This window comes from Ceratotherium simum, chromosome 22 (genome assembly GCF_057802395.1).
Source record: "Ceratotherium simum simum isolate JZ-2026a chromosome 22, ASM5780239v1, whole genome shotgun sequence".
In the NCBI taxonomy this organism is placed as follows: domain Eukaryota; kingdom Metazoa; phylum Chordata; class Mammalia; order Perissodactyla; family Rhinocerotidae; genus Ceratotherium; species Ceratotherium simum.
In genome coordinates this window covers 38,904,646-38,921,326 of record NC_141921.1, presented here as the reverse complement: position 1 = coordinate 38,921,326, position 16,681 = coordinate 38,904,646, and the positions used below count along the sequence as shown (strand labels likewise).

Here is a 16,681-nt window from a genome sequence, read left to right as displayed (position 1 = left end):
AGTGTGTGCACTTAACCGCTACGCCACCAGGCCGGCCCCTGCCTTTTCTTTATTATCATAAATTTCCCTTAACACAGGTATTGTGGATTTTAAATTTTGAATTTTGAGTTGCTCTTTTGCAGAGAGCTTCACATGGGAAGGATTTCGTGGTTTGTGACTACAAATGCTCTGTTACATAGTTTTTTAGACTATTAATTTATAGTTGCATTAAGATGTACAATTTTTTTTTTTAATTTTTATTTAATTTTTTTTTTCCCCCGAAGCCCCAGTAGATAGTTGTATGTCATAGCTGCACATCCTTCTAGTTGCTGTATGTGGGACGTGGCCTCAGCATGGCCGGAGAAGCAGTGCGTCGGTGCGCGCCCAGGATCCGAACCCGGGCCGCCAGTAGCGGAGCGTGTGCACTCAACTGCTAAGCCACAGGGCCGGCCCAAGATGTACAATTTTAACTAAGAAAATGATTTCTGGGGATATGACTGTTTTGAGAAATGTATATGTCATATGGACTTGGTTTATTTTTATTTATTTTCTTGTTGGCATATCACTAAGTGGTATCCATTGGCTTTTTCAGGATATTGATATTAAGAAAGTAAATGGAGTTCCTCAGTATGCATTCTTGCAATACTGTGATATTGCCAGCGTTTGTAAAGCTATTAAGAAGATGGATGGGGAATACCTTGGAAATAATCGTCTCAAGGTGAAGGAATTTGCATAAGTTATTGTGCTGTTATGATTTGCTGTGTTTTTAAAATTTGGAGTTTTTTTGTGTGTATGTGTGATTATATAGTAGTAGAGTTAGATAACCATAAAGGTAATACACATCTTTGCATCCTCATCCTGTTATACTGTAATCTGAATTAATACTTGCTTAGCCAGGCAGGATTACTTTTTTGTAAATTTCTATTTAAATATAATCAGCTGATTCCCACATGAGATGTTGATTTGATAAGATTCCTGCAGAAGACAAGTTTTCTCAGAATTCTGTAGTTGAATAATTGGTGACTTTAGTAATAGAAATTTCACCTTTTATGTCCAGCTGGGTTTTGGAAAGAGCATGCCTACAAACTGTGTGTGGTTAGATGGGCTTTCTTCGAACGTGTCGGATCAGTATTTAACACGACATTTCTGCCGCTACGGGCCTGTGGTAAAGGTAAGTGGGAGGTTTGCTGTGTGGTTTAAAGCTACTACTTCTGGCTCCTTTTTCTTGGTATTCTGTCCTTTCAGTCCCAATTTCTAGTGCTGACTTTTTCTTTTCTTTTTAATAACTTATACATTAAAATACTCTTTTCCAAAATTTGGTCTAGAAGGACATTTGCATCTATTAGCTTTTGAAAAATTGTTTTGAACCAGCTGAGGTGATTAATTTTGAAACTAATCTGTATAATACTATTAAATAGAATGTTTCTTAGGGATTTTTATAATATCTCAAAAAAATTAGACCATCTAATTATATAATTATTCACATTCACACTAATATGTAATTAGACTTAATTTTTTTTCTTTATTGTGAAATTTTTGTTGTACATTATTGTTTGTCAGTCACCATATAAATGCATCCCTTCACCCCTTGTGCCCACTCCCTACCCCCTTTGTCCCTGGTAACCACCAAACAGTTCTATCTGTCCGTGTGTTGGTTTATCTTCCACATATGAGTGGAATCATGCAATGTTTATCTCTTTCTTTCTGGCTAAATGATGATGACTTTAACACAACTGAATGTTCATCTAACCAATGTTTGTCTTGGAACACACCCACAAACATAACAGGGAAAGGGTCTCTGGACCCCATTCCATTATGTGAAGGTAAAGCTTTTAATTCCTTGAAAGCAGATTTACACTGTGATGGGCATGTTGCATAACTTTGACATTTCTTTAAATGTAGCTTTTGTTGTTTGGAGAAATACACATCTTAAAGACTGGTAATATAAATAAAAATCCAGGAGCTTTAAGACAGTAGGGCTACTTATGGCCAAAATTCACTGAAATTTATTGTTGATTCAGAGTACTCTACATTTTTTTCTCTCTTTCAAGGGTGTTGATTTTTTTGAGCCAAAACCAGAAGAATGTTTACTTAAATTCAGTACAGTACTCAGTCAACATGGAAAACAAAGTAAAATACAGAAAAACAAAATAAAGGTATAATTTACCTCAAGCCACAATGTCTGCGATTCTAAACAGTCCCTACACTGTTATTGTGTTTTCACTACAACATGCATCATCAGGAAGAGCCTGAAATTTTTTCTAGAATGAAATATATAAGTATATTTTTTCTTGGCAGTGTTCTTGTGACTTAGGATTTTGTTGGGACTGACAGTAAGCCTAGTGGATGAGGCTCTTATTTGGTTCTTGTTTTGTTTTTTACAGGTGGTGTTTGACCGCTTAAAAGGCATGGCCCTGGTTCTCTACAATGAAATTGAATATGCACAAGCAGCTGTAAAAGAGACCAAGGGGAGGAAAATCGGTGGGAATAAAATTAAGGTGTGCAGAATGACTTTAAAAAGAAGCAGAAACAAGGGGCCAGCCCCGTGGCTTGGTGGTTAGGTGCGCGCGCTCCGCTGCTGGCGGCCCGGGTTCGGAGCCCGGGTGCGCACCGACGCACCGCTTCTCCGGCCATGCTGGGGCCGCGTCCCACATACGGCGGCTGGAGGGACGTGCAGCTATGACATGCAACTGTCTACTGGGGCTTTGGGGGGGAAAAATAAATAAATAAAATCTTTAAAAAAAAAAAAAAAAGAAGCAAAACAAGCATATTCAGGTTCCACCCTCTTAGTAACTGGCATTTTGTTACGTGGCCAGCAAGGGGAATAGTTTACAGGACATGCATTTTATGTCCTCAGTTTTTAAGGGGGATATTACAATTTTAATACTCAGCTACTTGAGGGTACTTTTAAACCATAAGCCACAGAACCTTCCCTAAAAATCCTCTCATTCAAGGAATTATACTTCCCTGTGCCCCGGGTACCTGATGCTCGTGTGTATACTCTTGGTGCAGGCTGGCCCACAGTCACCTGTGGGTATCTGCACACCCAGGAGCTCAAAGTGTCAGTCCCGCTTCCTGAATGATCCTTTCTTCCTTTCCTAAAGAGTGGGTAGCCACTGAAAGCATGATCTTTTGTCTGGTGTTTTTGTTTAAAAACTTTTGTTCGTGATAGCCTGAAGGAATTTATGCACTTAAAATAACTATGATGGTTAAATTGAAATAAGTCTTTTCAAAATAAGGTATTGATAGATGATGGGTATCATATGCTTCAGTGACTGAGTAAAGTGAGCTGTGAGTCAAGTTTAAATGTCCTTCCATATTTTATGTTCTAACTGTGGTTCCAGCAAAGTTATGCACAACAAGGGATTGCTGGATTTAGTTGATCTGATTGTTTAATTGACAACCTAGAATCCTGATAGGTATTGTTTTAGTTTCCATTTTGCTTTTTCCACTCCTTCAGGATTGTGTTCTGGAACTTTAAATTATAATTCTTTATCAAGATTTGTGTAGAATTTGAGAGAGATTTCAGCATAACAAAATATGGTTTGAGTTATGAGGACTATTTCACTTGAGATAGGTGGCTGTTTCTTGAAATTTAACCAGAGGACTATGTGGGGAAGAATTTTCAAATTTTGATAATACTTTCTATCATTAAAATCTGAAACTTGCATCAAACACCTGCTATTCTTTTTTTTTAAGGTGGATTTTGCAAATCGGGAAAGTCAGCTGGCATTTTATCACTGTATGGAAAAATCTGGTCAAGATATCAGAGACTTTTATGAAATGTTGGTGGAAAGAAGGTATGTATTTTAAATCTATCCCAGCACCACTTGAATTTTAAAATTTCTAATGCATAAAATTTAGATGGGATTAAATTTTATTTTTCATCCCTTATTTCTGCTCTCATCCCCCAAAAGACTCTTCCTTTTTATCCCCTCAAACAGAAGCACATAAAAACATGGAAAAAATTATTTTTGTGACTCCAGTTTTCTTATGGCTTATGGGAGTTGGGGTAACCTATCTATATTTCTCACTGAATGCTCCTACAATTTGAGAGAGTTACTATTTTGTGAGATTATACCTTTATGTACAAGTCATCCTGCCTTACAGCTTTAAATTAAATATAACATGGTGAAGTGCATTATAACCTGTTAAATGCCCTGTATATTTAGCAATGACAACATCCAGGTTGTCACCATGCATGTGCTCATGCAATTAATTACAAAAAACACTTTCAAAAGACTATCAAGAACTTTGTTTTAAATTCAGATCTCTTAAATAATTTGCAAATTAGTAAGCCAAAGCATATATAAATAGGTAACTTGAGCAACGTAAAAAGTAAACCTTATTTTTCCTTGTTAATTTTTTCAGTCATGGTAGTGTATATCTGATATTTTGTCTGCTGCTTGTAGGAAACAGTACAGTTCAGAATCTTTTCAGGTCTCACAGTCTGAATCAGACTATCTCCATTAGCTAAAAACTGTCCCCAAACTGATGACTGGTTCTTTTTTAGACCAGATATATTAAAACATCCTAACATAATGCACCAGGTTCTTGAATAGCTGATTACATTTAAAAATGGAAATTATCATCCATATGATCATGAAGCTGTTTGTCCAAACTTGCCTCTGTGATAAAGTCTCCTGGAATGTTACCACCAGATCTCCACTCTTATGCATATGCGTTAGACAAAAGGCCGTGTGTGAAAAATGCCTTTAGACACTCAAGTTCAAGTATAAAAGGGCTCTACGACAAGGATGAACCAAATTCTGATTGTGCTGCCAGACCCTGTTGAATGCATTCTCTTTTTACTGCGTCGTCTTGCCAATTTGTTTTTGTTTAAATCGTAGGTATATATTTCTTTGAGTCATTTCCTCATGGAGTGTTGTGTGATGGTCATTGAATGCTTGGGAGAATTTTAAGTGAAAAATGTCCCTCACAGCCAAATTCCCACAAGCTTGAACTTCTAAGATTTTGATAGAATCCACATTCCAAAAGATCAAAAATCAGTAGTTCTTCAGCCAGGAAGTCTTGATACAAGGCTTTTTCTGTATCAGTCGTGTGTTTGTGTGTGTGTGTATGTGTGAAAGAAAGAGAGAGAACACGAGCCTGTGTGTGTGCGTGTATGCAGGAGAAGGTCTCTGTCTGTAGAGAGAAAAACGTTCTGGCTCCGCAATTAGCAGTTTGAAGTCATTGTTAATACTTGAAGTGCTTGTGGGAATTCTTACTTGTAAGTGAGTAGAAAGTGTGTTGGTGGTCTAGTGGCACCTAAGACGTAAAAAATCCATTAAAATCCTCTGTGCATACATTAAATATTTTTCAAAGAACGGTGTCTTATAAGAGTTGGATAATGCTGTGTGGGTGTTAATTTTTGTATATTACCACTTAAATTCACTCATTTTACTGATGATCTAGCTCTCTTCTTTGGTTCTTACCCATGGTTAATTATCCCTGTTGAATGGAGTTTATCTGCTAAAGGAGGAAGCAGGAGGGTGTGGGACTTCACTGTGACCCAGTTTTCTCTATTTGGTTTCAGATGGCAGTGCTTATGGAATGCATTCCTTGCAGTAGAACTTGAGGATCTTTGCCCTTTCCATAGAGTGAAAGGAAGTCATCCCACTGAATAGTTGATGCCTGAATGAAAAAAATGCTTTACCTCTAATGATAGTTCAGCTCAGGAATGCAAATGATAACCTATGTGCATGGTTCTCTGCAGTGTAAAAGTAGTATGTATTTCACTTATTCCCTCAAATACTGTGTCAGGGAGGTAGGGCCATGACTCTTGTTCTGTGTTACTTATGGTGGGAACTGAAGATGAGATGACTCTGCTGATAAGGTCACAGGCTACTAAGCCTTCGGGCTGCGAATAAACCCAGGGCTTCTACCTTCTAGTGCATTGAGCCTTAACACTTTACCAAAGTGATTCTCAAGATGAATTTACAGGGTCACAATATGCTTAGATGAATTTCCCACCTGCTTATGGTAGTTTGGATATTGTGCAGTAACATGAACAGAGTTCTCTCAAAACCTGACCTTTCAAAGGTTCCTCAAGGACCCTGCCAGAGCCTACTGTACATAGTACTAGTACTCAGTTTTGTACTGTCTCCTGCTTAAGTTGAGTGCCTTGAGGGCAGGAACGCTCATTTCATTTGGTAGTCATAGGGCCAGCAAAACACGTGCAAAGTCATTATTTATTAAACTGAACAGTGCTCCAGCACTAATGTTTACACACATACCTTTGACTTCTATAACTGTTTTCATATTTTTGAATATAGTTTTAGATTGCTTAATTTTAAAAATATCTTGAGACTATTTTTAAAATATGACTCTAAGCTTACTATTAATGTGGGCAGTAAACTAGTGATCATTCTCGGTGTCTTAATCACTTTATATTAGAAAGCATATAGTGTATTCACCTTTACATATGAAAATGATGCTTCCTTGGAGTTTGTATTTATGGTGGTAATGAGTTAAATTAGCCTAATTCTATGCCTAGTAACATTTATTTGCAAGATGGCTAGCCAGTATTTAGGCAAAGAATCTGATTCCTGTGGAACTGTAGAAGGATCCTGTTGAATCCAATTAAACCAAATCTCATAGACAGGTCATAAAACATTGTCTTTGAACTGAGACAGTTCAGTATAAATGTATATAATACTGTGTTATTGATGCTTCCAGTGTTTGAATGTTAAGTCTGGATGCTTCATTTGCTGTTGAAAATGGGTTAGAACATCACCCAGTAGCAGCTTTGACATATTTTTCTAAGCTTCATTCTTTCAACAAATATTTGAGTGCCTGCCCTGAGCCAAGCACTGTTACAAGAGCTAGAGAAATTGTGGCCAAGAAGACCAAAGCTCCTGCTTTTAGGGGCTTAAGTTCTAGATTTGTTATGTTTCAGTGAGCCACTAATGGCAATACTGTATAGAAGGAGCAAGCCACACCTGCTTGAGAGAACGAAAATTCAGAGTGAACAAGAGTGAGGGAATTGGCCTGTTAAGGTGAATTTCATTTTATACACCATACATGTTGTTGTGTGTAAATTTAATCCTATTTTGAATGTACTGGGACATGTCACTGTGGAAGAAAACCATGGTGAATTCTTTTACAATTGAGGAATCTTCTCACACAGCTTGTAATCATCCGATTTGTTAGTTGGCAGGTTGGGGAAAAGTAACATTTATTGGAAGTCAAGTATGTGCCTTGCATTATGTTAGGAAAATTTTTACAAATGTTATCTTATTTAACCTTCTTAAGAGCCTTATGAGGAAAAGTTATCATTATTTTACAAGTGAGGAGACTTGCCCCCATGCGTTTTTTTTTTAATGATGAATTGAGATAGACGTATCAATATCATACAGGTCACGTAGATGAGAAGATTTTAATTAAATTGTTATCGATTTTTCCAAACACTGCATTTGTTTCCAAAGTTGTGGTAAGAATATCTTTTGGCAAGAAAAGTAATTATGAAAGACTTAGAAATGTGGAGATGTGATACTTTTTAATACTAGTGCTCATTGTAAGTCACGGGCTGAAGCACTGCTGTCTAATAGAAACAATGCAAGCTCCATAGGTGGTTTGAAATTTTCTGGTAGACACTTCAAAGAAAAAAGAAAAAGTAACTCAGTATAAAAACTATCTAAAATATTACCATTTCAACATATAGTCAATCTAAATAAATATTGAAGTATTTCTTTTTTTAAACTACGTCTACCAAATAAAGTGTATATTTTACACTCACATCTCAATTCAGACTAGCCACACTTCACATTCTCAGTAGCCACATGTGGCTAGTGGCTGTTGGTCAGTGCAGGTCTAACTAATGATTAAATGATGGCAGAGATTTTCAGAATCAGGACTTGGTAATCTCATATGTATGATTTAATATGTAAGTGACAAGGAAACAAAAGAACTGATATATTATTTTTTGTTTTTTGGCAGAGAGGAACGAAGGGGATCTTATGACTATAGCCAAGATCGTACATATTATGAGAATGTTCGTGCTCCAGGTACATATCCTGAGGATTCCAGACGGGACTATCCAGCTCGAGGGAGAGAATTTTATTCAGAATGGGAAACTTACCAAGGAGACTACTATGAATCACGATATTATGACGATCCTCGGGAATACAGGGATTACAGAAATGATCCTTATGAACAAGATATTCGGGAATACAGTTACAGGCAAAGGGAACGGGAAAGAGAACGTGAAAGATTTGAGTCTGACCGGGACAGAGACCACGAGAGGAGGCCAATTGAACGCAGTCAGAGTCCAGTGCACCTGCGACGCCCGCAGAGTCCTGGAACATCTCCCTCACAGTCAGAGAGATTGCCAAGTGATTCTGAGAGGAGGATGTACAGCCGATCCTCAGACCGGAGTGGAAGCTGTAGCTCACTTTCCCCTCCAAGATACGATAAACTTGACAAATCTCGTTTGGAACGCTATACAAAAAATGAAAAGACAGATAAAGAACGAACTTTTGATCCTGAGAGAGTGGAAAGAGAGAGACGCTTAATAAGGAAGGAAAAAGTGGAAAAGGACAAAACAGATAAGCAGAAACGAAAAGGAAAAGTTCCTTCCCCTAGTTCTCAGTCTTCAGAAACAGACCAAGAAAATGAGAGAGAACAGAGCCCTGAAAAATCAAGGAGTTCTAATAAACTGAGCAGAGAGAAAGCTGACAAAGAAGGAATAGCCAAAAACCGCCTAGAACTCATGCCTTGTGTGGTTTTGACTCGAGTGAAAGAAAAAGAGGGGAAGGTTATTGACCACACACCTTTGGAAAAGCTGAAAGCCAAGCTTGATAATGACGCTGGCAAGTCTTCTGCCCTAGATCAGAAACTTCAGGTCTCTCAAACAGAGCCTCCGAAATCTGACTTGTCTAAACTGGAATCTGTTAGAATGAAAGTGCCAAAGGAAAAGGGGCTTTCAAGCCACGTAGAAGTGGTAGATAAGGAAGGCAGGCTTAAACCCAGGAAGCACCTAAAACCAGAGCAGACTGCTGACGGGGTAAGTGCTGTGGATCTGGAGAAGCTGGAAGCAAGGAAAAGGCGTTTTGCAGATTCCAGTTTGAAAGCAGAAAGGCAAAAATCAGAAGTCAAGAAAAGTAGTCCAGAGATGGAGGATGCTCGGGCGCTTTTAAAAAAGCAGCCTGACGTTTCATCTAGAGATGTCATTCTGCTGAGGGAAGGAGAGTCTGAAAGAAAGCCTGTGAGGAAAGAAATTCTTAAAAAAGAATCTAAAAAAATAAAATTAGACAGACTTAATGCTGTTCCCAGCCCCAAAGACTGTCAGGAGCTTGCCAGTATTTCTCTTGGAACTGGCTCAAGGCCCAACTCAGACCTGCAAGCAAGGCTAGGAGAACCAGTAGGTGAATCTGTGGAAAATCAAGAAATCCAATCAAAAAAACCCGCTCCTTCAAAACCACAGCTCAGACAGCTGCAGCTATTAGACGATCAAGGACCAGAGAGAGAAGATACTAGGAAAAACTATTGCAGTCTTCGTGATGGAACACTTGAATGTAAATCAGGCCAAGAGAAAGTACATTCAGTAAATACTGAAGAAAAAATTGGCATTGATATTGATCACACACAGAGTTACCGAAAACAAATGGAGCAGAGTCGTAGAAAACAGCAGATGGAGATGGAAATAGCCAAGTCTGAGAAGTTTGGCAGTCCTAAAAAAGATGTAGATGAATATGAAAGACGTAGTCTTGTTCACGAAGTAGGCAAACCTCCTCAGGATGTAACCGACGACTCTCCTCCCAGCAAAAAGAAGAGGATGGACCATGTTGATTTTGATATCTGCACCAAGAGAGAGAGGAATTACAGAAGTTCACGCCAAATCAGTGAAGATTCTGAAAGAACTGGTGGTTCTCCCAGTATCCGACATGGTTCCTTCCATGAGGAAGATGACCCCATAGGCTCCCCTAGGCTAATGTCAGGAAAAGAGTCTCCTAAAGTAGATGAAAAAGGTCTCCCCTATTCTAATATAACAGTCAGAGAAGAGACCTTAAAATTTAATCCTTATGATTCTAGCAGGAGAGAACAGATGGCAGACATGGCCAAAATAAAGCTATCTGTCTTGAATTCTGAAGATGAACTAAATCGGTGGGACTCTCAAATGAAACAGGATGTCAGCAGGTTTGATGTGAGTTTCCCAAACAGCATAATTAAGAGAGACAGCCTTAGAAAGAGGTCTGTACGTGACTTGGAACCCGGTGAGGTGCCTTCTGATTCTGATGAAGATGGTGAACACAAATCCCACTCACCCAGAGCCTCTGCATTATACGAAAGTTCTCGATTGTCTTTTTTATTGAGGGACAGAGAAGACAAACTACGTGAGCGAGATGAAAGACTCTCCAGTTCTTTAGAAAGGAACAAATTTTATTCTTTTGCATTGGATAAGACAATCACACCAGACACTAAGGCTTTACTTGAAAGAGCTAAATCCCTCTCTTCATCTCGAGAAGAAAATTGGTCTTTTCTCGATTGGGACTCCCGATTTGCTAATTTTCGAAACAACAAAGATAAAGAAAAGGTTGACTCTGCTCCAAGACCTATTCCTTCCTGGTACATGAAAAAGAAGAAAATTCGAACTGATTCAGAAGGAAAAATGGATGATAAAAAAGATGATCATAAAGAAGAAGAACAGGAAAGGCAAGAATTATTTGCTTCTCGTTTTTTACACAGCTCAATCTTTGAACAAGATTCTAAGCGATTGCAGCATCTGGAGAGAAAAGATGAAGAATCAGACTTCATTTCTGGTAGGTTATATGGGAGGCAGACATCCGACGGAGTGAACAGCACAACTGATTTGATTCAAGAGCCAGTAGTTCTTTTCCATAGCAGATTTATGGAACTCACACGAATGCAACAGAAAGAAAAAGAAAAAGATCAAAAACCCAAAGAGGCTGAGAAACAGGAAGATATAGAGGATCATCCCAAGACCCCAGAATCTGCTTCTGAGAATAAAGAGTCAGAACTGAAAACTCCATCTTCTATTGGGCCTCCTACTGTCACAGTTGTAACACCAGAGTCAGCAGCATCATCAGTGGAGAAGACAGCTGGTGAAAAAACAGAAGAGGTGTCTTCAGTGACAGAAGAGAAGACCATGGAGCCAGCCTCTGTCTCGGAAGAAGCAAAATCTGTTTCTGAACCAGCTCCCATCACTGTGGAACAACCTGGACAAGTTGACTTGCCCCCAGGAGTGGACACCAAGAAAGATGCTGCTGGGACTCCTTTAGTTGTTGAAGACAGTTCATCAGTTGATCAGCTGCCTTATCTGGATGCCAAGCCTCCAACTCCTGGGGCCTCATTTTCCCAGGTAGAGAACAGTGTAGATCCAGAAGCTAACAGTACCCAGCCACTTTCAAACCCAACTCAGCAGCCTGAGGAAGCTGAGGAGCCGAAAGGGGAAAAGCCAGACTCAGCTGCTAACGTTGAGCCTAATGCAAATCAGAAAGCTGAAGTTGTTCCTGAGGTTCAGCCTCAAGCTTCTGAAGATGTAGAGGCTGACCCTCCAATTGCTGCAAAAGATAAAAAGCCAGCCAAAAGTAAACGTTCTAAGACCCCCATTCAGGCAGCTGCAGCAAGTATTGTGGAGAAACCTGTCACAAGGAAGAGTGAGAGGATAGATCGGGAAAAACTCAAGCGGTCCAGTTCTCCTCGGGGGGAAGCACAGAAGCTTTTAGAATTGAAGATGGAGGCAGAGAAGATTACAAGGACTGCCTCTAAAAACTCAGCCACAGACCCTGATCACCCTGAGCCAAGTTTGCCCCTCAGTCGAACAAGGCGCCGGAATGTAAGGAGTGTCTATGCAACCATGGGTGACCATGAGAGCCGCTCTCCAGTCAAAGAGCCCGTCGAGCAACCGAGAGTGACTAGGAAGAGACTGGAGCGGGAGCTTCAGGAGGCTGCGGCAGCTCCCACTACCCCTCGGAGGGGAAGGCCTCCAAAAACACGCCGTCGAGCTGATGACGATGATGAGACTGAGGCGAAAGAACCAGTCGAAACGCTCAAACCAGCTGAGGGGTGGAGGTCCCCACGATCCCAAAAATCAGTAGCTGCTGGTGGCCCACAAGGGAAAAAGGGGAAAAATGAACCGAAAGTTGATGCTGAACGTCCTGAGGTGGGCACCGAGATGAGTCCCCAAGGAAACATGAAAGAAAGTAGCACAAAATCCAAGGCTGATAAAGAAGAAGCAGGCAGTGAACAGAAACGTGACAAAAAAGAAATTAGCACAGACAAAAATCCACCTGAAACCCCCCCAGTTGAAGTGGTGGAGAAAAAAACAGCCCCTGAAAAAAACTCCAAGTCAAAGAGAGGAAGATCTCGAAACTCTAGGTCAGCAGTGGACAGGTCTGCAAATTTGAAAAATGCGGATGCCAGTGTCATTTCCGGTGTGGCTGCGGGCCCTGCAGGGCTGGCAGCAGAAAAGGAAGCAGGGGTTGTGGCAGTCTCCCCTGAGAAGAGCGAGAGTCCCCAGAAGGAGGGTAGTTTATCATCCCAGTTGAACAGTGATCCAGCTGATCCAGACAAGGAACCAGAGAAGGAAGATGTGTCTGCCTCTAAGCTGTCCCCAGAAGCAAATCAGTTAGCCAAGCAGATGGAGCTGGAGCAGGCTGTGGAGAACATTGCAAAGCTGACTGAAACCTCTGCCTCCGCGGCTTTCAAGGCAGCTACAGATACACCAGAGGGCCCTTCAGAGGACAGGAACAAGCCTACACACCAAGCGAGTGAAACAGAACTGGCTGCGGCCATTGGCTCAATCATCAATGACATTTCTGTGGAGCCAGAGAACTTCCCAGCACCCCCACCTTACCCTGCAGAATCGCAGACGGACCTGCAGCCCCATTCTCCAGTTCTGCCGCCTCCTGAGGAAGGAATGGAGCCTGAGACCGATGAGGCCGTGTCTGGCATCTTGGAGACTGAGGCTGCTACAGAATCTTCTGGGCCACCAGTCAATGCCCCTGACTCATCAGCAGGTGCAACAGATACCAAGGAAGCCAGAGGAAACAGTAGCGAAACTTCCCACCCAGTGCCAGAAGCCAAAAGATCAAAAGAAGCAGAAGTTGCTCTTGCTCGGAAAGACAAAGGGCGCCAGAAGACAACTCGATCCCGCCGCAAACGGAATACGAACAAGAAAACGGGGAGTACTGCAGAGACCCATGTCTCGGAACCTAACCAAGTTCAAAGCAAGAGTCCTGCTACAAATGAGGGGACGACGGTACAACCCCCAGAAACTCCACAGGAAGAAAAGCAGAGTGAAAAGCCCCCGTCCCCTCCTCCTGAGTCATGTGCTTCTGACCCAAGTAAGACTCCATCCGTGGAAAATGTGTCCCAAGAAAGCAGTGTTGAAGAAAAGACTCCAACCAAAGCGTCTGTGCTCCCAGACCTTCCCCCCCACTCACAGTCAGTGCCCGTGGATGATGAACCTCAGGCCAGATTCAAGGTGCATTCCATCATTGAGAGTGACCCAGTGACCCCACCCAGTGACTCAAGCGTACCCACCCCCACAATTCCTCCTGTAACTGTAGCAAAGCTCCCACCACCTGTTGCCTGTGGGGGGATCCCACACCAGAGTCCCCCTACTAAGGTGACAGAGTGGATCACAAGGCAGGAGGAGCCACGGGCTCAGTCCACTCCCTCTCCAGCTCTTCCCCCAGACACAAAAGCCTCTGACATCGACACCAGCTCCAGTACGCTGAGGAAGATCCTCATGGACCCCAAGTATGTATCTGCCACAGGCATCACTTCCACAAGTGTCACAACTGCCATTGCTGAGCCTGTCAGTGCTGCCCCTTGCCTGCATGAGGCACCACCCTCTCAAGTTGAATCTAAAAAGCCTCTTTTAGAAGAAAAACCAGCAGCTCCAGTAACAAACACCTCTGACACTCAAGCATCGGAGGTTCTAGTAGCCACTGACAAAGAAAGGGTGGCTCCAGTCATCGCCCCCAAAATTACTTCTGTTATTAGCCGTATGCCTGTCAGCATTGATTTGGAGAATTCACAAAAGATAACTCTGGCAAAACCAGCTCCGCAGACCCTGACTGGCCTGGTGAGTGCCCTGACTGGCCTGGTGAATGTCTCCTTGGTCCCAGTGAATGCGCTGACTGGGCCAGTGAATGCCCTGAAAGGCCCTGTGAAGGGCTCAGTGACCACGCTGAAAGGTTTGGTTAACACTCCTGCTGGCCCTGTGAACGTCCTGAAGGGGCCAGTGAACGTCCTGACAGGGCCAGTCAACGTTCTCACCACTCCAGTGAACGCCACTGTGGGCACCGTGAACGCCGCCACAGGCATGGTGAGTGCCTCTGCAGGTGCAGTGAACGCCGCCACAGGTGCAGTGACAGTCACAGCAGGTGCAGTGACTGCTGCATCTGGGGGTGTGACTGCCACAACAACAGGTGCAGTGACTGTGGCAGGTGCAGTGATTGCACCATCAGCAAAGTGCAAACAGAGATCGAGCAGTAATGAAAATAGTCGGTTCCACCCAGGGTCTATGTCTGTGATTGACGACCGTCCAGCAGACACAGGCTCTGGTGCGGGGCTGCGTGTGAACACTTCAGAGGGGGTTGTCCTCCTGAGCTATTCAGGGCAGAAGACCGAAGGCCCACAGCGGATCAGCGCCAAGATTAGCCAGATCCCCCCAGCGAGCGCAATGGACATTGAATTTCAACAGTCGGTGTCCAAGTCTCAGGTCAAGCCCGATTCTGTCACACCATCGCAGCCTCCGCCCAAAGGCCCTCAGACTCCTTCAGGCTATGCAAATGTGGCCACCCATTCTACTCTGGTACTAACTGCCCAGACGTATAACGCATCTCCTGTGATTTCTTCTGTGAAGGCTGACCGTCCATCCTTGGAGAAGCCTGAGCCCATTCACCTCTCTGTGTCCACACCTGTCACCCAGGGTGGCACAGTCAAGGTTCTCACCCAGGGCATAAACACACCCCCAGTGCTGGTTCACAATCAGCTGGTCCTCACCCCAAGCATAGTCACCACTAATAAGAAGCTTGCTGACCCCGTCACCCTCAAGATAGAGACCAAGGTCCTTCAGCCAGCTAACCTGGGGTCCACTCTCACTCCCCACCACCCTTCTGCTCTGCCCAGCAAACTGCCTGCAGAAGTGAACCACGTCACTTCAGGGCCCAGTACCCCAACAGATCGAACTGTCTCCCATTTGGCGGCTACGAAGCCAGATGCACATTCTCCTCGACCCAGTGGGCCTACTCCATCTCCGTTCCCAAGGGCGGGCCACCCCAGCAGCACCACATCCACTGCTCTTTCTACTAATGCCACAGTCATGTTGGCTGCAGGCATTCCTGTGCCTCAGTTCATCTCTAGTATACACCCAGAGCAGTCTGTCATCATGCCACCCCACAGCATCACCCAGACCGTGTCCCTTAGCCACCTGTCCCAGGGCGAGGTGAGAATGAACACACCCACGCTGCCCAGCATCACCTACAGCATCCGGCCAGAGACACTGCACTCTCCTCGGGCCCCACTGCAGCCTCAGCAAATAGAGGTCAGGGCCCCACAGCGTGCGGGCACACCCCAGCCAGCCACAGCTGGTGTGCCTGCCCTGGCCTCCCAGCACCCTCCAGAGGAAGAAGTGCATTATCACCTCCCTGTTGCTCGAGCTGCAGCTCCCGTGCAGTCAGAGGTGCTGGTCATGCAGTCTGAGTACCGACTGCATCCATACACTGTGCCCCGGGATGTGAGGATCATGGTGCATCCCCACGTGACAGCAGTCAGCGAGCAGCCCCGGGCAGCAGACGGGGTGGGGAAGGTGCCACCAGCCAGCAAGGCTCCTCAGCAGCCTGGGAAAGAAGCTGGCAAGACGGCAGATGCCAAAGCAGCCTCTGCCCCTGCCCCTCACAGTGAGGCCCGTATCCTCACAGTCACCCCCAGCAACCAGCTCCAGGGGCTGCCTTTGACCCCACCTGTGGTGGTGACCCACGGGGTGCAGATTGTGCATTCCAGTGGGGAGCTGTTCCAAGAGTACAGATATGGAGACATCCGTACCTACCACGGCCCGGCTCAACTCACACACACGCAGTTTCCTGCTGCTGCCTCCATTGGCCTGCCTTCCCGGACCAAGGCTCCTGCTCAGGTGAGAATGCCAAAAATCAGCCTCCTGGTCCAAATAGTGGTTCAGGTGCCAGTGAGGTCCCTAAAATATGTTGCCTTTTTCTTGAGCTTAAAGAGGAACCTCCTAGGGGCCAGCCCGGTGGCGTAGTGGTTAAGTTCTTGCGCTCTGCTTCAGCTGCCTGGGGTTTGCAGGTTCGGATCCTGGGCGCGGACCTATGCACCGCTTCTCAAGCCATGCTGTGGCAGGTGTCCCACGTATAAAATAGAGCAAAGTGGACACAGATTTTAGCTCAGGGGCAATCTTCCTCACCAAAAAAAAAAAAAAAAAACGGGGGCCCGCCCGGTGGCATAGCGGTTAAGTGCGCATGCTCCGCTGCGGCAGCCCAGGGTTCGGATCCTGGACGCACACTGACACACCACTTGTCAAGCCATGCTGTGGTGGCGTCCCATATAAAGTGGAGGAAGATGGGCATGGATGTTAGACCAGGGCCAATGTTCCTCAGCAAAAAGAGGAGGATTGGCAGATGTTAGCTCATGTCCTCACAAAAAAAAAAAAAAGGAGCTTCCTAAATTTGGGGATAAAAGGAGCAGATCACAGCACGAAGAGCTCATGGACATA

At 43.8% G+C, this 16,681-nt stretch overlaps 1 protein-coding gene across 2 annotated transcripts in view; it reads left to right on the top strand.

Annotated features, from left to right (window-relative positions):
* Positions 1-16,681, top strand: part of SPEN (spen family transcriptional repressor) — an 83,226-nt gene that overhangs the window by 63,290 nt on the left and 3,255 nt on the right. For both annotated transcript variants that reach the window (XM_004425614.3, XM_014783892.2), the window contains 5 exons: positions 572-697; positions 1,037-1,150; positions 2,364-2,477; positions 3,679-3,779; positions 7,918-16,084. In XM_004425614.3, coding sequence (XP_004425671.2) covers positions 572-697; positions 1,037-1,150; positions 2,364-2,477; positions 3,679-3,779; positions 7,918-16,084 — 8,622 coding nt within the window. The remainder of the gene's footprint in view (positions 1-571; positions 698-1,036; positions 1,151-2,363; positions 2,478-3,678; positions 3,780-7,917; positions 16,085-16,681) is intronic.